General features: G+C 59.8%; 1 protein-coding gene across 1 annotated transcript; it reads right to left on the reverse strand.

Annotated features, from left to right (window-relative positions):
* Window positions 1-4,366: 4,366 nt before the first annotated feature.
* Window positions 4,367-10,594, reverse strand: LOC143381982 (ly-6/neurotoxin-like protein 1). Its single transcript, XM_076835788.2, has 3 exons — window positions 10,543-10,594; window positions 7,298-7,396; window positions 4,367-4,578 (listed from the first exon to the last, which is right to left on the reverse strand). Exons 1-3 carry the CDS (start codon window positions 10,592-10,594, stop codon window positions 4,367-4,369), a joined length of 363 nt encoding a protein of 120 aa, XP_076691903.2.
* Window positions 10,595-25,141: the final 14,547 nt, after the last annotated feature.

Raw genomic sequence — 25,141 nt, forward strand, 5'->3', positions numbered from 1 at the left:
CCCTGGAGATAGGGCAGATGCCAGGTTGCCTCTGCCTTGCTTCCTCCTCTCCCTGCCCTTTCCCACCCACATGCACCTTCCCTACGGGAGAGCTGACCTTCTCAAGCTGTAGAGTAGCCCCGGGGGCTCCGAGACCCTGGGTCTGCAGGTGGAGGGCGGCAGCTCTGGGACTTGAGACACCCAGTCTTCAGACAGGCTCTTTTTAAGGGTCATATGATTTGAGGGTTCTGGGAGGGCTTTGGGATGCCCCCCAACCAGGGGAGAGGGCGGGCCTGTGCACCTGCCTGCCGGGTTGGCCTCTGTCATTGGTCCTCGTCTCTGGGAGCAGGCCAGCTCTCTGCACATGGCATGATGGGAGGGGGGGACTGGGGTCCCTCTAGGCTCAGGTGGCTTCTGAGCTTGAGTCTGGGGTAGGTGGGCTGGGCCTGGTAGCCAGGGACCCCACTTTGGTGCTCTGTCTGGGGCAGGACGGGGAAGTTGACCCAGGAGTTGGCATGTGGTTACAAGTCCCCTCTTGGGGTGTGGTGACAACCCCAGGGGATGGAGGAGGGTCCCACACTGGGTCCTACCTGAGATCTCATTACCTCAGTCCTCAGAGTTCAAGTGAGTTGTGAGCACCTAGGGTTATGTAGGGCGAGACGTTGGCAGGCCCTTATGGGGCAGAGGAGCGGGCCAGGACAGAGGTGCAGCCTGACTCTGGGTCCAGGTCTGATGAGCTGAGCTGGCAGTCTAGAGAGCCCCGCCTCCGCTCCAGAGCTCCCCACGGCCCTCCCAGCAGGGCTGCCACGGGGCTGGCCCCCAGAGTCTGGCTGGCCTGCACTTTGAGTCTTGGCTGAGTTCCTGTGGCTCTGGATGCCTCCCCCCATCCTGGCCTTCAGGGGTGACTGTCCCAGCCTGCTGCCTCCTGTCCCCACATATGGCAATGGCTCCTCCCGAACCAGTCTAGCAGCAAGAAGGGACCTAGGAGGGCACATCTAAACCCTCCCCAAGTCCTGGTCCCCCATTTCCCTCCTTCCTCTCTTTCCTCTGTAGCCCCATCTCTGGCTGGCGGGGCCTGAGACTGCTTCCCCAGCCCTGCCATCCCCTTGGGATCCCCAGTGTTGTCCCAGGAGGGGGCCAGACTCTAGACACAGATGACGATGGAGGGCCTCTGCCCACAGAGTGCCTTAGGGTCAGACCCGCCTCCGGCCCTGCTTTAGCGCCCTCTGGGCTGGCCAGGCTTATTGCCACTCGCAGGGGCCCACCCCTATTTGTTCCCAGCGTTTGGGCTCCTCCTAGTCCCGGGACCCATCCCCTCCTCCAGGCCTGGGCTGTGCTGTGCCCACCGTCAGTGTCTTCCCATGGGCAGCATCTCGGCCACGCTCCCAGGCCTGTCCTCCGTCCTCTCTGCTACGGGGCCCACGTGGGCTTGCTGCTTTGCTCACAGTGCCCCCCGCCTCTCCTGCTTAGGAGCAGGGACCCGTCTGTTGTCCCTTGATATCCCAAGTCCAAGGAGCCTGGTGGGCAGGGGGCGCCTGGGTGTGTGGTGACTCAGTGTGTGGGACGTGGAGAACCCGGGCTGCCCACGCCACTCCCCCGGGGCTGGGGGCTGGGGTCGGGAGCTCTTTGTGTCCCACTTCCCCATTGGAGGTGGGAGGGGAAGAGCCTCCCTGTCCCGCTGCCTGTGGAGCAGGGAGCTCTGAGAGGAGGTGGTGTGATGCCGTGTGGCATCTGATGGTCTCCCTGGTGGGGAGACCTGCAGGTGGGTCCCTCCTGGGTCAGGCTGGGCTTTCCACCCTTAAGAAGAGAAGACCCATGTTGCTCCTGGATGGTTGTCCCTCACGGGGGCCCTAGCACTCCCAAGGGAACCCAGAGTGGCAGGCCACACAGGGCCTGGAGGCTGGGGCCAAAGGGTGAGGGGTCCGACAGCCTGGCTTCCAGGGGGTGGCTCAGAGTGGACTGCCCTTCATTGTCTTCCCAGCGCCAGGGGTGGTGAGAGCGGAACGGGAACCCCACCCCTGCCCCAGCCGCCCGCTTCCCACGTGGTAGAGAACACAATAGGAACTTGAGCAGGGGCAGAGCTGGGGGGCTGCGGTCTTGCAGGCGAAGCACAGCAGCTCTGCACAGGGACATGTCACCGAGGCTTGCAGCAGCTGCAGGTGCCTGTGAAAGAAAACCTCCGCAGCAGAAGCAGGAAACAAAGCAGGGAACCATCCCCTCAGAGTTAGTGAAAGTCCCCGAGTTGTATGTGGAGTCCCTGGACTGTCCACGAGCTTGTGCCCGCACAGGAGACGTAGAACACACCCTCCAGTGGCGGGGCACCAACTCCCTGCCTTGCTGCACCCAAACCTGCTTATGTAAGTAAGAACCCTGCTGCGCTCGGGGCTCGGACTTTGGGAATCATCCCTTTGGGCCGTGGCTCCACTAATAAAGTGTGGCTTCCAGATCTCGGTGTCCTGACCCTCATTTCCAGCGACACCCATGTCCCACAGAGTGGCCACTGCACAGGACGGGATCAGCCAGGCAAGGCTGTTCAGGAACATGCAGGGCAGGGGGCTCGAGTCTGGGCACAAAGGCGAGTGGCCAGTGGACAGGTGGGGCTCTGGTGGGGCCTTCCTCCTTCTGGGTGTGACCCTGCAGCAGGCAGGTAAAGAGGGTAGAGGCCAAGGGAGACTGTGGGGGAGGCTGGGTGCCTTGCCTCCCCCCCTGCCAGACTCCCAGAGTGGAGACAGACACTGCTTAGGGAATCTCGCAGCCACACCTGGCCATGAGAGCCGGCTCTGCCAGGTGGCCAGGAGGCCTGCCTCCACTTGCCTGGGCCCAGTGTTTGTTCCTGTCACCTGGGGCAGGGATATGGGGGAGAAAGAAGTAGGGGAAGGGAAACGACATCTCTTCCAGCCTCTGAACTCCAAAGGGCAGAAGAGCAGGGAAGGGCTCAGGACTGGACACTGAAGTGGGCAGGGCAGGCAGGCCCATGGCGGGAGCAGGGAAACCCAAGCCATGGCCTGTAGGACCTGGGCGGGCTCTGAGGATGGGCCTCCTGCTGCCCCTGTAGGCCAGCCCTGGGCTGAAGGTGGGAGAACAGAGTTCCTCCAGAATTGGGGGGCTCTGGTTTTGCTCCCCAGAAAGAGCCCTGGGAGGAGATGTGGCCTCGAGAGGCCTCAGAGTCCCAGGGCCTGTCAGGGGGTGGAGGGGATGTGGACCGTGAGGGCATGGGGCCCGCGGCAGCAGGAGGATGAGGCCACGTGGGGACACCAAGGCTCGAAGAGCTCCCCGGAGCCGCCCAAGGGCACCCTCACTTGGGACTGACTGGACCCGCACTCCCAGCGCCCTCCTGAGGCTTGCAGTAGACCAAGGTACGAAGCAAGTGCTCCCCCTCATGCCTGGGCTTGGCATCAGGGGAGCCAGCAGCCCTTTCCAAAGCCCCCGGCTGTCTGAGGCTGAGGCCCGTCCTCTCTCTGAGTGCGAAGACCAAGGACCGGAAAGTCCCCCAGACCTGACATCTCTGCCACTTTATTCATTTCTCAGGACACCCTGGGGAACCGGCTGGGAGGCAGCACTCTCTGGAAGTAGGAGGGTCTCCCCATGCCCAGTGGGAGTGGACAGCCCACCGCCCATGTCTCAAAGCCTGATACCAAGTCCCGAGGCCCTGCCCCACCCCCACGGGGGCCACCAAGGGACCATTTAAAAAGCCTGTGTTCACCTAGACAGGGGCTGGTGGTGGTCCCTGGGCTGGGGGCACTGGCTAGCATTTGGAGTCCCTGGGAAGCCCTGGGAGGTAGGTCTGTGACTGGTCAGTGCTGTGGTCAGTGGTGGGTGGGATGTGTGAGAGTGAGGAACAGTGAGTGACAGCAGTGGGTGGTGGCGGGTGGGTGAATGGGGTAAGAACGGGGGTTGCACGGGGGTGCAGAGAGCTGCCCCAAACTCACAGCCATGTTCTCCATGTCAGGGCTACTCCTGGCATAGGAGAGGCCCAGGGGCCCGACGGCCATGAGCACAAGGTCCTACAGGCACCCTTGAGAGGGAAAACCCCAGCCTGAGCCCCTGGGTCTTAGCCCTGAGTCGGGGTGCAGACAGCTGGGAGACCTGGGGCACCCCTCCCACTCCAAAGTGGCCAGGAAGCCTCAGGAGCAGGGAAGGGCTGAGCAGGGCTGGAGATGGCCCCTCCTGGGCAGCCTGTTGGACGGCCCCCAAGGCAGGAGGGGCTCTTTCCTCATCAGGGTAGGGGACTGAGGGGCTGTGGTCCTTCATTTCTCTCTGGCTGGGTTGTCCTGGGGAGGTGGGGGAGGGGTGCTGGCTGGGCCTGGGCCTCCCCTGGGACTGAGTGAGGCACTGCTCAGGTGCAGACAGACGCCTGCGGCGAGGCGCAGAGATGCAGGCTGCACCCTCACCAAGCCGCGTGGAGCAGGGCCCACAGCAGGCTGGCGGCGGCGCTGGCCCCCAGGGTCCCCAGGCTGCCCCCGAGGCCCGAGGCTGCGCTGCGGTTGCACTGGCTGCCCTGGCAGCAGGAGACAGAGAGGGCGCGGCCGTCCGAGGACACAGTGCTGTTGGGGCAGGTTGGGGCGCAGGACTTCATGACCAGGATGCCGCCGGGGTTGGCTGTGGAGAGAGGACGGGGTTCATGGGTGGCATGAACCACAGGCCCAGAGGCCCCGGCACCCACCTAAACACCCAGGGCGCAGCCTGCTTTTGGGGGCTCCTGGGACTTTGAATGCTTGCGAGGGCTTGAGGTGGAGCCTTGGAGGAGTAGGTGGGGTCCTACTTTGGCGCCCGCAGTGACCCGTCTCCCTCTTGCCTGGCACCGTTGTGGTCTCTGAGTCCAAGGAGCAACTTGGAGGCTCCTCCCTCCCTTCCCCCTCCTCCTCTGGGCTTCAGGAAGGCACCGACCCCACCCTCAGCCCTGGTCACCTGGGGATGAGGAAGCCTGCGATGGCAGTAAGGGACAGGGTGGCAAAGCCCGTGGCCTGCCCGCTGCCTCCAGGCCTCACGGCTGTTGTTGGGAGGTGACTCTGCATCTGTGTGCACGGGGGAGGCCGGGACTGTGGGGTGGGGTTGCAGTGCTGCCTGCTTCCCCCTTCCCCTCCTGACACGCAGGCTCCAGTCGGAGGTGGGCAAGGACTCGGGCCAGCCCCCAGAGGCCCCCCAGCTGGCCCAGAAATAGGCAGGTGGGGTAAGGTGCTGCCCCTCGCGGGCCCGGTCCCTGTGCCTCGGTCTCTCCATCTGGCAACAGTGGAGCCAGCAGCCCCTGCCCTTGTTCTGGGGTCGCGAGTGAACTTGGGCTCGTGTTGCGAGCATTGGTGGTTAACAGCAGAGTTCGGGGCCTGGACACCAGGGAGCCTCTGAGGTCAGTGCGAATCCACCTGCTGGCTGAGGCTGAGTGGCCCTCTTGAGAGGACACAGCCTCCAGGGTGGGACAGGATGGCAGGCAGTGGCACCCCTTCCCATCCTGCCCTGCGTGAGTCGTTTCTTGAGGCCTGTGGTCAGTCTGTCATTATGCCCAGTTTTTAAGCAAGGAGCTTTTTTGATGGGTCAGGTGAAGGAGAGGCAGTGTTCACCGGCCATTTCTGAGTGACTGCTGGGGACATGGACAGGCACAGTGTCCTTGCCGGCACTGGTTTGGAGAAAGAAAGCTCTGGCTCTGGCCGGAGCTTGGCCTTCCTTCCCTGGCTGGGCTCTGAGCTGGTTTCCGCGCCCAAGAGATGGGCTACTGAGCCGGACCATTGCAGACCCCAGCTGGCACTCAGGGACACAGTGACTATTTAGGGAGGAAGGGGCGTGGGGTGGGAGCCTGCAGAGCCTGAGAGAACCCCCATCCCGAGGAGGCCGGGGCCCTGAGGCACTGGGCACTGTCTGGCTGTGAGACCCGAGGCTTCAGGCGAGGGGCGCCCAGCTCCTGAGCTACTGGGAACCACTGGGGAGAAGAGTGGCCCTGGGGCCTGGCATCTGTTTCTCTGGGTGGCACCTTGTTTCCTCTCCCAGCAGGATGCCTGCAGGGCAGGATCTGGCCGCCCTTGTTCCTACCTCGTGCCCAACTGGAGCCGTCAGGACAGTGGGTCCGAGTGCCGACAGGGCCACTGCAGACCACGGGCACCCCCTTGACCTGCCACCCCCTGCCTCACGTGAGCCTCGAAGGGCGGGTGTGCCCGAGCTCGGGGGTACGGAGCAGGGTGGAGCAGGGTGGAGAGTGGGGTGAGGAGGTGTCTCCAGGCAGGGCCCTGCTCTGCTCAGTGGGGGGCCTGGAGGGGCACATGCTGCTTCCCCTTCATTCTCCAGGGCCGGGAGGTACACAAGGGCCACCTGGGTCCTTGTAGGGCCCAGGGAGGATACTGCCTCAGTAGATGGGGTGACTCTGAGTCTGAGGGTGCTTTTGTCACCTCTGGGAGCTGTAGCAGTCTGTGGCCCAGGGAGTGGCCCAGACTGCAGTGCTGCCTGGTTCCCCTGCCTGACACACAGGCCAGGAGCCTGGGGACAGTCACCACTGCAGCTGCCATTTATCAGGGGCCAGAGAACCTCATGGACATGATCCCAATGGTGGCAGCAAGCTGCAAGGGGACAGCACCCCAGGCTTAGAGGTGACACTGCCCAGGGTCCCCTGACCAAGGTCCAAGGCTCTGCCTGTACACTTCCTTCCTTCTCTGCAGTCTCACCTGGTCCTGCTGCCCCTTCTGGCCAGCTTCCCCACTGCCCAGTCTCATCCTTTGCAGCTAGGTCAGGACTTACAGCCTTAGGGGTCACCAACGGTGACCTGCTTCACTGTGCACAGCACCTTCTCTTCTGTCCTGCTCAGGCCCTGTGAGGTGACCTCTGGGCTACTCCCGTGCACTGCCCGGACTCCTGTTGCAGGCACCTCTTGGCCCCACACCTGAGCTCTGGCCCTAGCTCAGCCCCAAAGCCCGGTGCAGAAGGGCAAGGAAGGAGGAGCTCTGGCCTGTGGAGGTGTGGGAAGGGCGGCAGGCAGTGACTCTGGAGGAAGCTGCTCTGCTACAATGTGGACAGGGCAGAGATCCAGCTCAGGGAGTGGGCACATGGGGCAGGAGGTCATGTCCAGTCATGGCTGATTTGAGAGGGAGCTGGGAAGAGTCCAAGAGGCACACAGTGTGGAAGGCTGGGCTTAGGAGCTGGGGTGGACTGGGGCTAGCGTCTTCCAGATGCCAGTGTGTGGACAGCTACCCCTGACCCCTCGTGTCCTCCGGGGACTCACGGGTTGCCCTGTGGACTGGACGGTGTCCCTGGGATCTGACTGAGGTGGGGCTGGGCACTGGGCTCTGGCTGGGTGTGGAGGTGGGCAGGCCGGGGCCGCGCGGCCCAGGGTACTCACTCGCCCTGGTGATCACACAGAACTTGTCCGTCGGGGCACACTCCACTAGAGACTCGCAGTTCTCGTGGCCGCAGCACACGTGGCAGTGCAGGGCCCGGGCTGGGGGGAAGCACAGGCCGTCAGTCTGGGCTGGGCTGGGGCTGAAGGCCCAGCTGCCTGCCCTGCGGCCCACTCAGGGTCACCTCTCTGGGTCTCCTCCTCCCTGCTCCAGGGGTGCTCCAGGTCTTTGGAGGGTTGGTGGACAGGGACTTGGTGATTTGGACATGCTCCCAACTCCCTTCCCTCTGGTCCCATGTGTCAGTGCCAGGCCATCAGCTTGAGGGATAGGTAGGTGTGGGTGTGGTGTGGACAGGCTGCCCTGGGGCTGGGCTCGCGGTCCCTCTGCCCGTGGCTTTCCTGGCACCCGTGAACTCATGCCTTCTTCTGCCTCTGCCCTGCAGCTGCCTCTGGAGAGAGGACTAGAGAGAGCAGCGGAGCCATGACAGCTGAACTAGGAAAGGTCCTGATGAGTAGGTAGCTGGTGAGTGGATGGGTGATGGGCAGATGGATGGATGGGTGGGTGGATGACGGGGGGTGGGGTGGATGATGGGTAGGTGAGTGCTCCTGAGCTACTGGGAACCACTGGGGAGAAGAGTGGCTCTGGGGCCTGGCATCTGTTTCTCTGGGTGGCACCTTGTTTCCTCTCCCAGCAAGATGCCTGCAGGGCAGGATCTGGCCACCCTCGTTCCTACCTTGTGCCCAACTGGAGCCGTCAGGACAGTAGGTCCAGAGTGCCGACAGGGCCACTGCAGACCATGGGCACCCCCTTGACCTGATGGGTGTTTGGCAATGAGTGGGTGGGTGGGTGCATGAATGGGTGGGAGGATGGATGGTGATGACTGGGTGGGTGGGTGGATGGGTGCATGAATGGGTGGTAGAAAGCAACAGTCCCCAGCAGCAGGATCTGTGCAGAGTGGGTTGGTTGGCTTCAGAGGTGATCTGGGTTCTAATCCCACCATCCCTGTCCCCTCCCTGTCTGAGCCAGGGTGTCCTCACCTATGAGATGGGATCAACAATGATGCTCTTGGAGCTCTCAGATCATGGAGTGGTGTAATGCATGACATGTGTGTGTCCAGTCCTCTCCTTCCTTGGGAAAGGAGGGCAGAAGCCTCCAGGATGGGGTGACCCTCATCCCTGGGATGAACAGAGTCTGCAGCAAAAGGCCTTGGTCCAGGCTGCCAGTGGTCAGGAGCTGGGCAGGCCCTGGAGATGGCTGGCTCTGGTGCTCTGTGGTTACCCCAGCTTCTGACTACAAGGACTGTGTCAAGGCTTCCCTTAACAGAGGACAAACTGCCTGGGGGTGGCTGGCCCAGGGACAGTGGTATGACCTGCAGCGGGTTGGAGCAGAAGGTACAATGGTCACTCTGTGGATGCTGTCTCCACAGAGTGAAGGGAGTGACCTGGAAAGGTCTTCTGGAGTGGGAGGTCCAGAGTCTGGCCTGCAGTAAGGATCTCTGTGGGCAGTCTGGGGAAGGGACTGCTAGTTAAAGAGATGCAAGGGCCTGGGGGCTGCAGGAGGGCACGCAGGGGCCAGGAGCCCCCCATGGCGTCCTGTGTGGAGGCTGGGCTGCCGGGAGAGGTGCCTTGTAAGGAGTGTTCTGTAGGGAATGTCCCATAGGTTGTCATATGGGGGTGTCCTGTAGGGATGTCTGTAGGGATGGCCAGTAAGGGTGGCCTGTAGGAGTGGCCTGTAGGCGTGGTCTGTAGGGGTTCTCTGTAGGGGTACCCTGCAGGGGTGGTCTGTAAGGGTGGCCTGCAGAGGTGTCCTGTAGGTGTGTCCTGTAGGGGTGGTCTGTAGGGGTTCTCTGTAGGGGTGCCCTGCAGGGGTGCCCTGTAAGGGTGGCCTGCAGAGGTGTCCTGTAGGGGTGTCCTGTAGGGGTGTCCTGTAGGGGTGCCCTGTAAGGGTGGCCTGCAGAGGTGTCCTGTAGGGGTGTCCTGTAGGGGTGTCCTGTAGGGGTGGTCCGTAGGGTGCCCTGGTTCCCCTGGATATGCACACTTGCTGTGACTGAAGAGCCCCACCTGTGCAATGAGGTGATCACACCTTCCACTCATGGGTCAGCCCATGTACAGCCATTGTCACGGCCCTGGGCAGAGAGTGGGGAGGTGCTTAGTCTCCATTCTGAGCTCAGAGGCCACCCTTCTCAGGTCAGGGCTCTGGAACCACCCAAGGAGAAATAGCTGCCTTTGGGGTGACTCCTGGCCATTTCTGCCTCCTCTCTCTGCAGCTGGTCCCTGGTCCTGCCAGGCCCGAGAGGCACTCCCAGGGTTCTCTGAGCAAGGACCCTACCTTAGTCTCTTTCCTGAGATTCTCCAGACCCTCTGCCCTGGGCACTTGTGAGAGACCGCAGGATAACCCTTAGTATGTCCTCATCAGCTACCCACAGATGCTAAGCCCCAGGGTAAAGGTCTGGCCAGTGTCCTACCTCCTGACCCAGGCCTCTCAGCCCCTCTCTCCCACAGCGGTGTCCTGACCAGGACTGGTGAGACCTGAGTGGTGCTGTGGCCTGGGATCTTCCAGCACCCTGCCTCCTCTGGTGAGTGCCTAAGCTTTGACCTTGCCATGTCCTCTGGAGTCAGCCTCAGGCCCTTGCCCAATGCCCCTGCATTTGCCTCTCCAGCCTCCTATTGAAGGTGTCCCTCCAGCTGGATGGATCCCCAAGGTTCCCTCTCCACACCCCCAGGGGAAGCTGATGGGGCTAATTATCCTCCAAATGATAATTATTCGGCTGATAATCGCATGCTGCAGAACGTCCCTTCCCACCCCTGGCCTCATTTCTGTCCCCACACCAGCGTCTCAGGGTCAGGGCAGAGTGGGCTGGTGGGGGTGACCCACTCATTCTGTTTTACTTGGGAACATCCTTCCTAGAGTGAACAGTCCTGCACCCCAGGAACCCTGTCCTGGGGGGAAGGGGATGGAATTGCCCCCGTCGAAGGCCAGCCCCGGTGCCCTGGGCATACAGTCTGCCTCTCCAGCCCTCCGCCAGAGTTCTGCCTCCACAAGAGCCAGGCCCTAAGTAGAGAGCCACAACATTTTTCCAGGCAGGGGACTGCCTGAGGGGCTCCCCTCACCCCCTGTGACCCTCAACCCAGGCTGAGGCTCCAGGGAGCACTCGGTGTCCTCAGCAAAGAGCCAGCCTCACCAGTGCCCAGGCCCCCGTGCCCTGCCGGGGAGCCCGCCCCGCCCCGCCTGCAGCCAGCGGCCTTACCCAGGGCAGTACACACAGTAGCCAGGAGCAGCAACACCAGGAGGGGCCTCATCGTGGACATCCGCCAGGACTGGGAGCCGCCTGGGTAAGGGTGCCTTTATACAGCTGCGGGGGCCGGGGTCAGACCTGGTAATTTAGCAGGAAGATGAGCTTGGGATGGCAGGGCTGGCCTGACTCATGCCCCCAGGCTCCCTCGGCCCCACCCCCAGGGCCCAGGGCTCGCAGTAGGTCCTCTGTGCCCCACTCTGGCTGTGCCTGGGTTCTGAGCCAGCCACCTCTCCTCCCTGCGGTCGATGATGGACACCTGTTTGGGCCTACTGAGGACTAGTGCTGGTTCTGACTTGGAGGTCCGGGCAGGGTGCAGATCTGGGCTCGTCCTGGGGCTGATGGTGCTACTGGTCCACCACCCACAGAGCCGAACCTGAGGCAGAGCCGAGCAGCACCCAGCAGCCAGGCCCGACCAGATTCCTGAGTCTGGCCTCCAGGCTAGAATGGGAACGGCAGAGTGACCAGGGTGCCCAGGGGCCACTGGAAAGGGTCTGTGCTTGCATTGGTCCACGGGTCTTGCTGGGTCTTAGAGGCTGAGGGAGGAGCTCTGGTCCCTGGTCTCTCCTCCATCCCTCTAATAGCTGGCCTCCAGGCCTCCCTGTCCCTTTCGACTCCTCCCTGCACTCCCGGTGGCTCTGGCCCTCTTGTGTGGACCATGACACCTACCTCCAGGCCCTTCCAGACCTTGTGCTCACAACACGGAACCCAGGGAAGACTCATTCTGTCAGAGCACCACCTCCCCTGTCCTGGCTGTGCCCGGGAGGCACTCACATGGGCCTGACCCCTTTCCACACCCTCTCTGGGGACCTGGGTGCCAAGGTTCCCTCCTCCCTCCTGCTGCTGCCTGCGCTGGGCCCAGGTGGAAGGGGCATTTGTCAGGTCCAGGGGGGGAGGTGGGGCTGTGAGGGAGGGGCTGGGAGGGAAGATGGGGGTCAGCACATACCAGGCACTCCAGGGGGTTGGGATGGTCTATTTTATTTGACTGTGTGTTAGATTTCCTTAGAACTTCCCTAGTTTAGACACATGGTGTGTGAGCTGCTGTTTGTCGTGGGGGACGGTGAGGCCTGGGCTCTCATAAGCTTTCCTGGGACAGGGACGCCTCTGTGAGCTGTGAGGGCAGACACGGCTGTACACGCCCAGGTTGACCGCCTGGGCTCTGCTCAGCCCACTCCTGTGTCCTCTGAGCCTGGGGCCCCTGGTGCTGGGCACCACAGAGTGAGCCAGCCAGGCTGGGCAGGCCCCGGAGGGCCTGGCTGACCAAAAGCCAGTGGCATGGGCTCATTCCTCCTGTGCTATGAGCCTCAGTCTCCCAGGCCCGTAGGCAGCCTTGTCTAGAGCTGGCCTGGGACTGGGACCGGACTTGAGGCCTGGGCACCTCCCCAGATGCAGCCCCAGCCCTCGGCCTGACCCGAGGTTCTCTTGCTCTGTGGTAGGGAAGGCAGTGGGAAGAGTGTGCTGGGACAGGCTGTCGGCAGCCAGCAGCACACAGGCCCTGGGCCTAGCCCTGGAGGGAAGTGGAGGTGGCCCAGAGCAGGTCCCGCTGGGCACCTCCCTCAGGTGGGCTCTAGACGGGCCCCTCAGGGCAGGACGGACCTTTCCCCGAGCAGGAGGCTGTGCCAGTGGCCAGCGTGCACCTTGGACAGTTGATCAGAACAAGCTTCCCTCCCATCCCCACACCCAGATCTGCCCCTCGCCCGCAGCCCACACACCCTGCTCAGGCTCCACTGGCCCCAGAGTGCAAAGGGACAGAGCTGGGAGCAGGTGACAGGGGAATAGCAGCTGGGCCCAGGCTTCCCTGCCCCAGGCGGCCAGCCTCCTGGGGACTCCTGACCAGTGAAGGGACAAGGGGCCTGGGGTGGCTTGTGTGTGTGGTGGGACCCACAGTAGCAGGAGTGAGCACAGCCAGGTGACAGCAGGGCAGGGGCAAGCTGCACTTTCTGGAGAAGGTGGACGTCCCAATGGACCCTTGAAAGTGGAGGACAAGCCACCCAGACAGGATGAGCCAGGGCCTGCTGGATTCCACGGTCTCGGTGCCGGCAAAGTCGGCCGGGTTTTACTCCTTGCCCAAGAAGGGTCTTAGATGGGGGTCGATATTGTCAGGAACCCATGAAAGTAAGGAATGAGAAATGCTGCACTCAACAAATCTCAAAGGGCCTTCTAGGGGCAAAGAGTCCTCAGCCCCCAGGGGGAGGTGCTCAGGTGGTCCTAGAAAAGGGAGACCTCTAATAGGGGGCTGGTGGGGCGGGGGACCTGGGGAGGCTGGGCCTGGCTCTGACCCTCTTCATTAATCTAATCAGGCATCGGAGACTCACTCCTTTATGAGCTGGGTGTGCGCTAACTGTAGCCCAAGCTCACTCGGAGCCATAATTAACCCCTGGCCTCACCAACCAGGCACTGGCCTCCATTCCCAGAGCAGCCCACAAGGGATAGGCCTCCTGGATCAGGGATATGCAGGGCAGGCGAGGGACGGGGCAAGGGTGGGGTGCTGCACTGGTCAGGCATCTAGTGCTCTACCAGGCCCAGTTCAAGCTGACTGTCAGGAAGGACCCTGCGTCCTATTAGGAGCCCCAAGGTTCCCAGTGAGCCAGGGCCATGGCCCGCTCTGCTCTCTCCCTCCTGAGGCCCTTCCCAGCCTCCACTTTGCCTGCTCCCACCTGTGGGGGGGCTGGAGCTGGAGGCCTGTAGGCAGGCACCCCGCACTCTCCTGCTCAGGCTGGCAGGGGCAGCAGCACATGTTGCTGGTCTCTGCAGCAGTTGGTCCAGGACCTATGATTGCATGCTCGAGGCCCTCACACAGGATGGCTCAGCATTTGCACTTGACCTACGCATCTCCTCCTGAACCTTGGAGTCACCTCTGGATCACCTATGGCACCTGATGCGTCTGAATGCCGTTCACAGCCCTGTGGAGGGAGCCGCGCTGAGGAAAGCCTCTGGCGGGGTTTCTCAGTGTGGTCTGGTGGCTGGACGCACCCTGACCCCTGGATGTGGAGGGTCCAGGCTGTGTGCATCCCCGCTTCACCACCTGCTGCCTGCTGAGCCCCAACAACACCTTGAGACCTCTTAGCACCCCTGTGCCCATCACATGCCCCAGGCCCAGGCAGAGGCGCACTGGTCCAGCTGGTTGAAGGCACTGGGCGCTCAGCCAAGAGGCCTCCTCACTCGGGACGCAGGGAAGGCCGGGGAGGAGCCCGGGCTGAACTCAGGCATCTCCACTGGGAGGCAAGTGTGGAAAGGGGTTGTGCTGGGGACTTGGACAACTGGACTTGGGGGCTCTGTACCCACAGAGGACCCTATGCTGAGGACAGCAGGAGGTCCAGGCCCTGGGCTGGCCTCAGTCAGAGGGAGCATGGAAGAATCTCAGGTCCTCTCAGGGGACAGACGAGGACGTCTAGGGAGGACCCAAAGCCAGTGGCATGGGCTCACTCCACCTGCACTGTGAGGCTCTGGGCTGTCCCCCAAGATCACCAGCATCCAGCTGTCACCGGAAGACTGAGCAGCCCGGCACGAGCACTGGAGGGCCTCAGGGGGTGGACCTGCAGACTGATGGGGCTCCACCGCTCAGACCTTGGCCCACGAACACAGGGGTGCCACTGGGCAGAGAGGTGGTGGGTCTGGGCAACGAGGAGCCACGCAGGGCCAGAAGCACTTGCCTGACCTTCCTGGTCCAGACCTCCTTCACAGCCTGCGAGCAGCTGTCGCTCCTGGAGCCTCCCAGAGCTGGGTGACCATCGCCACAGTCTAGGTTCAAATTTTTATCACTGCAGGAAAGAAGCCCTGTGCCATGGCAGCCACCCTGGCCTCCCTCCAGCCCAGGACAGTCTCTGTGGACAACCCCGTGTGGGTGGCGCCCGCCCTGGTGACCTGAGGCTCTCTCACGTGGTAGGAGGTGTCCGTCTCGCTTTCCTTTCAGAGATGTTGCGATGTTCCCTCATGTGGATGGGCCACGCTGTGTCTCACTGGTGGACATTTGGGTCGTGGAGCATCTTGTGGGACAGAAAATGAGAAAATGCTAAAACATAAGACAAAAATGATGGTGTTCTGACAGAGGGAATCATGAGGCAACCAGAGAATCTTCCAGGGCCACTCTGAACAGCCAAGTGACTAATAGGACTGCACTGTGTCATAGCCCCATGTATCAAGTGAACACCTGAGTCCACCGGAGTCCACCACGACACAAACAGACGACGGAAGAAGAGCAGAGCCAGACACAGCGGGTGCGAGCGAGACGTGGCTGACCCTTCAGAGGTTCTCTGGGCCTCGGCCCTCGGGAGGCGGCCAGCTCTCACCGCCCCAGCCAGCTGGGCCTGCCTCCCAGTGCCATGGGGAGCCGTTCTAGAAAGCCGCTAAGTCTGAATTACCTGGCCAGGGCCTGCCACCCACCGCAGAGACTCAAGCTCTGTGGGAGGACAGCAGCTTCCGGGTCCATCCAAGGAGAAAGCACAAAACCCCAACTCAGTGACGTGCCTATCGTCATGGAAGCCAGGCAGTCACAGAAATTAAAATATTAATAATGGGACCCTGGGCTCTGGGCAGGACTCCAGTCAGCAAGCGAGCGGTAAACAGAAGCTAAAAATGCAGAGCTCTGCGCTTCAGATGACCACAGTCCCGGGCTCAAGCAGGTGCTAGACAGTCACCCCCTGAACTTGGGTGGGGGTCAGCGGGACCCACAAGGGCACTCACACCCAGGGTGTAGCTCCCATGACCACCGCTGCATCCCGAGTAGGGCTCAGGGTGTGGGGTACAAAGTGCAGGAAAACAAGTTTTCAGAATAAGAAAACAGCTTTCGTTTCAGCTTCTCAGAAACAGCTCTTGTAACCGTTTTTAGAGAAGGCAGCAAAATGGAGGCTGAGGCCTGGGGCAGTTCTTGCTAAAGCAGGATGACTGTCTTGTCTCGCTTATCGAAACCTCGTACCTGTGATCTGTGTTCTTCACTGATCCATAACCTGTGACTCACACTCCTATTGACTGTGTTTGTCCGTTCACACCTCCACACCAGGAGTGCAGTGTGGGTGTGGACAGAACCCTGGGATGGGGAAATACGTCCCGTGTGGTCCTCCAGGAGACCAAGGCCAACGTCCAGGGTGACAAGTCACCCCGAGAGGGTGAGGCCCTGACAAGAAAGTCCCTTCCCTTCTGCCCGGGCTTTCTTGGCCATGCCCATCTGGCTCAACCTCCTCGAGGACATTCTAAAAACTACTGACCAGTACTGACAGCTGCCAGGGTCAGGGGAAATAGGGCATCTGAGCCAGGGTCACAGTCTGGGGGGTCCAAGGAGACGCGGTGAATAAGTGTCGTGGGGGGTCCTGGAAAGGACCCTGGCAGAAAGGTCCTCAGGGAGAAGAGGGAGGTCTGAACTTCCACTGGGAGCAGGCAGCCACGTCCGTTCACGGACCACGGGGCAGAACGCGAACCCGAGTGCCGGGAACAGCCCCTGCTCGCTGTCCCTCCGACCACCCTGAGGACCCAGGCCCAATCTAAAATGGAAAGTTTACATAAAAAACGAGTCATGGCCTCCAGAAGGTGAGCCACACGCGAGGCTTCACAGGGTTGGCAGGGCGACGGGCAGCCATGGCCCTTCCTCCACCCAAGCGGGTCGACCTTTGCCGGGTTTCTGTTCTGGCGACTAGAAGGCTCAGGGGTCGCTCCAGGTAAGCTGGGCTGACTGGGCTGTGCGAAATAACCACACGAGAGACACAAAGACCTTTTTCTTTGGGGTTGCTGTGACGGCTCCTCTGACCTTAAGGGTCCGCAGAAAGAGAGAGAACGAGAGCTATTCAAATGAGGCCAGGGGTCAGGTTTCAGGGGGCTGAGTATCTTCATGATGTCCACTGTCAGCAGGTTGACTGACACCTGGGTAGGCCACACCCAAGGGCACAGTAAGAGGAGGACACACACACAAGGCACTTCCATGGAAGATTCTATCCTAAACAGGGCAAGGGGTTATATTACAAAGGAACAGGTGAGCATAGCTCCACCCCTGGGGCTGTAGCAAGACACACCCATGCAAGAGACACTGAGCGCCTCAGCACCCAGCTGGGGAGTGTGATTCAGTCCTGTGTAAGGTTGGTCTCCCACAGACCTTAGAGTGGGTGCTGCCTTGGCACCTCAAATGTCCCACTGGCATGGCTTGGTTGTGCGGGCAGTGCGTGCCACCATCTCTTTAGCTTGAAGAAGCCCTGGAAATGGCTCCTCAACAGAGACAAATGTGAAGACCATGGGCAGAGGCCACAGCATGCCCTCCAGCCACTGCCCTTAGAGGGTATTCTGACTTTGAAAATGGCTAAAATTTAGTATCTGGCCACATTCTGAGCCCTGTCCCTGGACACACACTGAGCCCTGACCCTATTCATACACTAAGCCTCAGTCGACCCTGCTGACACACTGAGCCCAGATCCTGATCACACACTGAACCCTGATCCTAGTAACATGCTGAATTCTGACCATGGACACACAGTGAGTCCTCACCTGTGACACATATTGAGCCTTGACCCTGATCACACTCTAAGCCCTGACCCTGGACACATACTGAGCCTGATTCTGCTCACACACTGAGCCCTGATCCCAGACACACACTGAACCCTGACCCTAGACACACACTGAGCCCTGACCCTGATCATACACTGAGTCCTGACCCTGGACACACACTGAGCCCTGACCCTGATCATACACTGAGTCCTGACCCTGGACACACACTGAGCCCTGACCCTGATCATACACTGAGTCCTGATCCTGGACACACAATGAGCACTGATCCTGGACACACACAGAGCCCTGAGACTGGACACACAGTGAGCTCTGACCCTGGACACACAGTGAGCTCTGGCCCTGGACACACAGTGAGTCCTGACCCTGGACACACACTGAGTCCTGACCCTGGACACACACTGAGCCCTGACCCTGGACACACACTGAGCCCTGATCCCGAGATAGTCATGGGAGAGCACAGGGAAGCTCCTGGTCCTTGACCTGGAACCTGTGTGGCCGACAACGTCCACACTGGAGCCTTTGCCCCACTGTCTAGCTCTTGTGGAATGCGCCTTTCTTAATCAGATCAACCATAAACACCAGGCGCCCATGGCCATCTGGATGCCCTGAGGCTCCTTCACAGGGAGCTCTTTTAAAATCTCCCCAACATCACCAGCCCCCGCCCTGCCTCGCTGGCTGATGGAGGCCAGCCTCTCCCTCCCGGCTTCCTCCCCACTGCCGTGCTGCCCTCTTGGGTGAGCCCCTCTTCCTAGAAAGCCTTCCCTCTTTCACGCCCTTTGACCCATCTTCATGTCTCTTGTCATTGAGCCAAATGTCCCCATCTCTGGTGTCAGTCCTGCTCACCTGCTAGCCCTGGCTCAGGTCATGGACTCAGAACAGAACCTGGGGACACGGCAGTGCCCGTCTGCCTGGGCAGAGTTCCCCACGAAGGGCTCAGCAGCACTGCGGATTCAGGCCTGGGTGCTGAGCATCCCGACGGGGCGAGTTGCCAGGTGAAAATTGGGCATCCAAGGTGCCTTGACTTGCCCAGCCCCTGTACCTCTGTCCCCTGCTACCTCCTGTTCTCCTCTGGGGCAGGCACCGGTCTCCCTGGGCCCACCCAGAGGGGCCAGTCTCGGGTCTGGGTTCGCCAAGTGCCATGGTAGCTGCACCAGCCAGTTGCTTGTCCAGACGTGCCCTGCTGCCCCTCCCTGAGCCTTGCTGGGTCCTGTAGGAGGCCGCGGGGTGGGGTGTGGACACTGATAATGCGTCCTGGGTTCCCAAGCAGTCCAGCCGCACCAGGCTCAGCCAGTCAGGCCGGCCGGGAGCCAGTTTGCAGGGCGCCTGTGCATGTGCTTCTGAACCAGGGAGCGGCCCGTGTTTTCCAGCAGTGAGGAGGTGGCAGCTGGGTGACAAGGGATTCTGGCTTCCTTCCCAGGCCCCAGCGCTCTTTGGGCTGCACCTGGGACAGTTCTGTCTGCCCCCTCCCCAAAAGCTGGGGCTGAGCCACAGGCTGGTCCTGAAGGGCCTCTGGTGGGGGACGCTGAAGGGGGGCCAGGAAGGACAGATAGGAGCTCGCCATCCTGCTGGGCCGGGAGGACGGTGCTTAGAGAATCGGGCAAAGTTGTCCTGGGGAGTGTGGGTAGCCCTGGCCTCTGGGACATGAGCCCTTCAGTTCTTGACCAGAATCGTATGATAGAAGTTTCCACCCTGGGTACATCTGAGAGATGGACGCTCAGTTTTCCTGCTTTGTTAAGCCAGACTGAGGGACAGCCCCCAGCCCCCAGCGTTCAGGATCCTTCCAGCCACCCCTGCCTGCAGAGCAGAAGCACAACTGCAGTGTCGGGTGTGCGTCGGGAACTTCTGCCAGCACCTGACTGCGCAGCCATGGATCGTTCAAGCTTTGGGAGTGGACAGTCACCCCAGCCACTGCCCCTGTGGACTCAGCCTGTTAGTTCTATGGGTGCCTTCCCTGCTCAAAACAGATGACCGCCACAGCGGGCAGTCGCACCCTGGACCTCCCCTCCAGGTACTCGGCCAGGCTGCTGGACCTCAGAATGGCCCCTCCACTGGGAACCTTCTGTCTCTCTCCTTCCACACCAGTCAGAGGCATGGTGGCCCCATGGCTCACACACCCATCCTGGCCCCTCTCATTCTTCACAGACAGCCCCCTAAATGCTCCTGTAGGTCGAGGTTCCTGTGAACCCATGCGGAGCAGGGAGTCCTCCTACAGAGAGCACGCGTCCTGTCACAGCCCCTGCCCCACGCCACAGGCACTCACCATCCACCAACACACAGGCAAAGGCACCCAAACACACGTGCACATGTTAACACATGCCTGCACACTCAGGACCCTCACACATTTGCAGGTGAGTCCACAGGTACATGCACACTCCCAGACACACACATGTGCCTGCAGATGTGCACACGCCCTCGCACAGTCACCCTGACACACTCCCACAGTTGGTATCCCTCTGATGCACACTCTGGTACCCACTCAGCACTTCTTTTCAGGGGCTCAGTTTGATCCCTGAGGGACAGGCCATGTGGCCATCAGGGACCGACTCCTGGTAAAGGAAGCCTGCGGGGTGATGTGTGAAGCACAGGAAGCCCAGGCCTGGGAGCAGTGGTCTGAGGTGAGCCTGGATCCCAGCTGGGCTCTGTCCTGGGTGGGGCTGTCCCCTCAGGGTGGGGCAGTCTGATGAGAGCCGAGGCTGCCCACCTGCACGGGGCCAGCGGGCTGCTCCACTGGTCTGAGTCCCGCAGCACGGCTCCTGTTCCCAAATGCAGGGGATGGCCTCCTGGAGCCCCTTCCAGAGATGCCCAATTGGTGACAGTAGGGATGGGCAGCATCTGGACCCAGGGCTCCCTGGACACAGTGGTCACATGGACACACTGCCCAGAGACTCATTTTAGCAAGGGACTCTTCTGAGCATGCCACGTGCCAGGGGTGAGGCAGTGGCATCTGACTGGCATGGAGGGGAGGGGAAGGGCCTGGGAAGGAGGGGGTGGGCACTGGGGGCAGCTTGGGTGTGCAGGGCGTTGCTGTCTGCATGGCCCCTGAGCGGAGGACGTGGCTAGGCCCAGGCGGGCATTGACTTGCCTGAGATATTTCCCACACTGCACCGGTCCCATGGTGGCTCAGGCTTTCTCCCCACTGAGGCCTTGGGAGGTGGCCCTAGCTCTCCCGCCTCCACAGGACCCTCAGACACAGTGCCCCCCTGCCAAGCCGATACCCTGGCCACCGCTGCAGGCGAAGGAGTGGGTTTTCTCCGGTATCTCCTCAGTGTTTGGAGGGAGCGTGGCCTCTGTGGGCAGGCTCAGCTTTAGGGGCACCAGGCACCAGCAGATGCCTGTGCAGAGGAACCCTCGCAAGACGATTTTCCTCTGAGCACCTCAGGGAAACTGAGGCGGGGTACAGTGGAGTGGGGATCATCTTGGCAGGGGCTCCCTCTGCCAGTTGACACCAGCCTGTTGGCTCCCAGCTTGGGCCTCTCATGGGCCCCTTCCAGGCACTCCAGCAGCCCAGCCCCTGGAGTGCCCAGCTTATCGGCGTCTGCTTCTGTGTGGGCGGACCCCACGGAGCTGGGCCTCGTGCTGACCAGCCTCTTGGTGCTGGCCACCCTCCCACGGGCTGGGCTCCTGAGCTACAGTTGCCCCTCCGTCCCCCCAGTTCTTCTCCCTGTCTCCTTCAGGAAGCATCGCTGGACCCCACACCGAGCCCTCTGTTCCCGGATTTCTGGGTCTCTCAGCTTCCAGGGGAGGGGACCATGAGCTACCATGTCCTCGGGTGCACACTGGGGCTTTGCCCAGCCTCCCTGTACTGCTTGGGCCCACTCTGCAAGGGTCTGATCAACCTTCCCTGCACCTTCTCCTTGAGGGTAGACACTGGGCACCCTGGGCAGCTGCAGTCCTGGCTCTGAGGCCCCTGGAGGGGTCACTGAACTCCAGAGTCTAAGGTCACCAAAAGCAGGGCTGTAGCTGAGTCCTGTCGGTGGTGCGTGCTTACTTCCTCCCCTCCCCTGCCCTCCCCCGCACGCCCAGGCCATGCCAAGCCCTCCTCGTGTCGACTTGATCCGAGGTGTCCCTGGTCCCCCTGGGCACGGTGGAAAAGCACAGAGGAGGCAGAGGGGTGGGGATTGCAACCAGGAGGCAGTAGAAGCATGGAGTGCAGTGCCCGGAGGAGGTCCCTGGAAACTGGTGAGGGGTCTGCTGAGGGCCACTGACAGGTGGCCTGGGCTTCCCGTCCAGGTTGAGCAGCCCTTGGAGCACAGGGCCCAGCTGAGGCCACATGCCCTCAGGACTGTTGGAAAGAGGCTTCTCTGCTGGGCCAGACCTTTGCCAGGCAGGGAAAGGGTCTTGGCCAAGGGATAAAATGGCCAAGTGGGTGGAGGACTGTCCCTTACCCCCCTGCCACCACCTGGAGAATGCCCAGGGCCGGGGGCAGCTTTGGAGAAAATCTGCACCCAGAGTCACTCTGAGGTTTGCTAGGGTCCACCTTCTTCTGCTCCCACTGCACTGTCCTGCCTGGCAGCCTTCAGGAAACCAGTCGCAAAATACTGAGCACACTCAGCAGAGAGGGTGCCTTTCCAAGCCTCGAGGCCCAATCTGTAGGCTGGCCCATGGAGGGCTCTGGAACATGGGGTGAGGTGGCCCAGGAAAGCTGGGGATCCTCAGGAGGGTCAGCAGGCTTCCCAGAAGCTGGAAGGCCCGTGGGCAGCTTGTGGGCCAGGCTCTGTTGCAGAGGCCTGACCAGCCCGCAGCCTGGGGCTCAGCCCTCCTGGCGCCTCCCGGACCCTGCAGGTGTTGGGCATTGCAAACAGGAAACAGGTGTGGCTTCTGTGCACGAAACCACTCATTTATTAATTAGTTCCACAAATATTTATTGTACCTCTGAGATGTGGGGTGTGGGTCTGGTGTGGGCCACAGTGGCTTTGACTGGACCCCTGAGGGCACAGGCTGGGGTGGGGGAGATGCAGGTGGTGAGAACACAGGCCACAGGGAATAACTCCCACGCCAGGAATGTGCTCCTACAGTCCCGGCGGCTGAGGAACCTCACGGGCGAGCATCCTCCTGGCCCAGGGCACGGGATCACCTGGCTCCCAAGCCGGGCTGTGCCCTCCCAGCCTGAGGTGCTGCCCACCAGCCATGCTGCCCACAGCTCGCTCATCATCTTTACCCGGGGCCCCGCATGGCCAACCTAGCAGGCACTCCTGCAGACTCAGTGAGATGGTGCCAGCAGGTGCCACTGCACCCCGCCCACCACCAGTGCCACACCCAGCTTCCGACACTGGCAGCTGCATGTCTTTGACTAGAACTTGCCCTTGGTCTGGAGTCCATTTCCTCAAAACTGGGCCTGTCAGGGGTCCCTGAGCCCCCAGAGATGATGCTGGGGCTGGTAAGGACACACCCTTCCCTGCTTCCTTGGGTGGACGTTTCTAGGTTGAGGATTCCACAGGCTCCAGGGGACTCCTGGGGAGGGAGCTGGTGACCTACAGTGGCAAATGGCTCCGTGCTGCCTTCCTTCCCTGGGGATGTCACTTCCTGCATAAGCCTCTGGCTCTCTCACCTGCATGTCAGGGTTTGCTTCACACCCTCAGCACCCCACACAGGCTACGGACGGACACGTGGCAGGATGAGAGTCCCGGGAGCTGTGGGGACTTGGGGAGTCTATGGCCCAGCAGGAGGAGGTGTGTGCAGGACCCCAGAGCCATGTGCTGTGGTTGGAGGAGGTCTGAATGTGGTCCTGTCACATGATGGTGACTCTTAGGAAGCAGGACCTGGTGAGAGGCAGGCAGGTCACTGGGAACGCACCCTGGAAGGGACCCGAGGGGTTGTGGTTAGTTCTCACAGTGCTGGTTGCTGTCTCGCCCAGTGGCTCCCTCTCTCCTGGGGTCCTGCCACAGTGCTGCCCGCCATGAGGCCTCCCCAGAGTTGGGTCCCCTAGGGGCCACAGGGGGTGTGCATGCTTCTCTGTGGTGTGGCTATACCACAGCTGGCTTAACCACCGGCCCACTGGGAGTGTCTGGGTCATTTGGGGGGGGCTGTTATGGGTGAAGCTGCTACCAACATTCACCAACAGGTTCCTTTTGAGAACCTAAGCCTTCCTCTCAGGAAAAACACCTCTGAGTGCGGTTTCTGGGCCGTATGGTGGTTCCATGTTTACTTTTATAGAAAACTGGCAAATGATTTCACATGGTGCCTGCACAGCCTCCCATTTCACCCACTGTGCATGAGTAGCCCCACTTCTCAACACCCAGGTCACTTTATATATAGTCTATTTTATATCTTAGCTCTTCTCATAGGTCTGTAGTTCTCATACAGAATAACAATCCTGGACATTTTTGATTTTTGATTTTTTTTTTTTTTTAGTTGAACATGGACACAGTACCTTTGTTTTACTTGTTTACTTATTTTATGTGGTGCCGAGGATCGAACCCAGTGCCTCACATGTGCAAGGCAAGCGCTCTGCCACTGAGCCACCACCTCGCTCCACTCCTGGACAACTTTTATGTACTTATTTTCTATCCATGTCTGCTTGCTCATGAAATAACTGTTCATACACCTGACCAGGTTTTCAACTAGTTTTTTTAAACTGTTGAGTTTGGGATTTCTTTATAGAGTTTAGATGGTGATTCTTTGTCAGACCTGCGGCCTCCTCCAAGTCCGTGGCATGTCTTCTCATCCGGCAACACCAACTTTAGCAGAGCAAACATTTCCATTTTAGTGAAATTCAAGTCATCATTTTTCCCTTTTAAGAACTGTACTTGGTATTAGTACAAACTCTTTGTCCTAGTTGATAACTTTTTAATGTCTTCTTCATAAAAGATATCATCTGTTTCATTCCTGAAATTGATAATTTGTGGCTTTTCTCTTATCATCAGCCTTTCTTGAAATTTATGAGTTTTACTCATTTTTCAAAGCAACAACTTTCAACTTTATTGATTCTTTTGTGAATTTTGAATTTCATTAGTTTTTGTTTTCTTCTACTTTCTTTGGGGTTTATTTGCTATTCTAATTTCTTGAAATTAATTCTCAGATCTCTCTTAGATTTTTTTCCATTAAAACGTGATTCAAGATCACAAAATTCTCTTAAGCATGACACAAATAATAATATGTCATGTACATGTTATAACCAAATAGAAATCCATTCTAATTTCTATTGTGATTTTTTTTCAGTCTTAGGGAATTTGGAAATGTATTGCTTAACTTCCAAACACATAGGGATATTTTAATTTTGTTATTAGTCTTTATTTCATTTCACTATGGCCAAAACACACTTCCATAGAGGAAGAGGACCCAGTGAACCCATTCCATTGCCATGACATGTGCAGATATGGATATGTAGCAGCAAATCTCATTACTATGTATGATCATGATGTGACGATAATTAAGAAAACACTCTAGGTGATGTCAATCAATTGAAATTGTTGAGATTAGTTATATATTTGGCATATGGACAAAAATTAGATGAATGCTCCAGGCATATGGAAAATGAATGATTTTAAGTTGTTGGGTGTAGGGCTCTCTGATGCTGAGCCAAGATTGTCGATCATGGTGTGCAAATATTGTCTTTATTAATTTGCTGATTTAGTCTATTGCACACCAAAAGCAGTAAGCTGAAACCTACTATTCGATCTTTTATTTCTGTTAATGCTTGCTTTACGTATTTTGGGGTAGGCTCTTGATGCACACACCTTCAGAATCGTATCTACCAGTGGGCTCTGCCCTTTGGAGAGGGGAGAAGCCTTCCATCACAGCGATGTGTCTTGTCCTGCCATCTCCTTGGTGTGACAGCAGGAACCGTACAAAGTTCTTTTGTCGAGTTCCAGGTACTAGACTGACTCCCCACCCATCCTCCCTCTATAACCCTGGCTCCCCAAACTCTGGCCGCTGGCCATGGTAGGAAACCGTGCCGGGCGCCTCCCCAGCAGCAGAGGCTCAGGAAGGAGCCGGAGCGCCTCCTGCCAGTCTCTCCTCACCGCTGCACGTTGGCTGCCACTCCGAGTCACCAGGCAGGAAGGAACTTCTCTCTACAACTAGCCCAAGGTTGAGGGTTCCTCTGCACACGACCTGGCTTCCCCAC

This window comes from Callospermophilus lateralis, chromosome 16, assembly GCF_048772815.1.
Source record: "Callospermophilus lateralis isolate mCalLat2 chromosome 16, mCalLat2.hap1, whole genome shotgun sequence".
NCBI lineage: Eukaryota > Metazoa > Chordata > Mammalia > Rodentia > Sciuridae > Callospermophilus > Callospermophilus lateralis.

What these genes read in the sequence shown, in the direction of transcription:
- LOC143381982 (XM_076835788.2), bottom strand. Translation starts at nt 10,594, where the DNA reads ATGAGGCCCCTCCTGGTGTTGCTGCTCCTGGCTACTGTGTGTACTGCC. An exon ending in TACTGTGTGTACTGCCCTGG is followed by an intron (nt 7,397 to 10,542) that starts GTAAGGCCGCTG and finishes GCTTCCCCCCAG; the next exon opens with CCCGGGCCCTGCACTGCCAC. An exon ending in CTGTGTGATCACCAGGGCGA is followed by an intron (nt 4,579 to 7,297) that starts GTGAGTACCCTG and finishes CTCTCTCCACAG; the next exon opens with CCAACCCCGGCGGCATCCTG.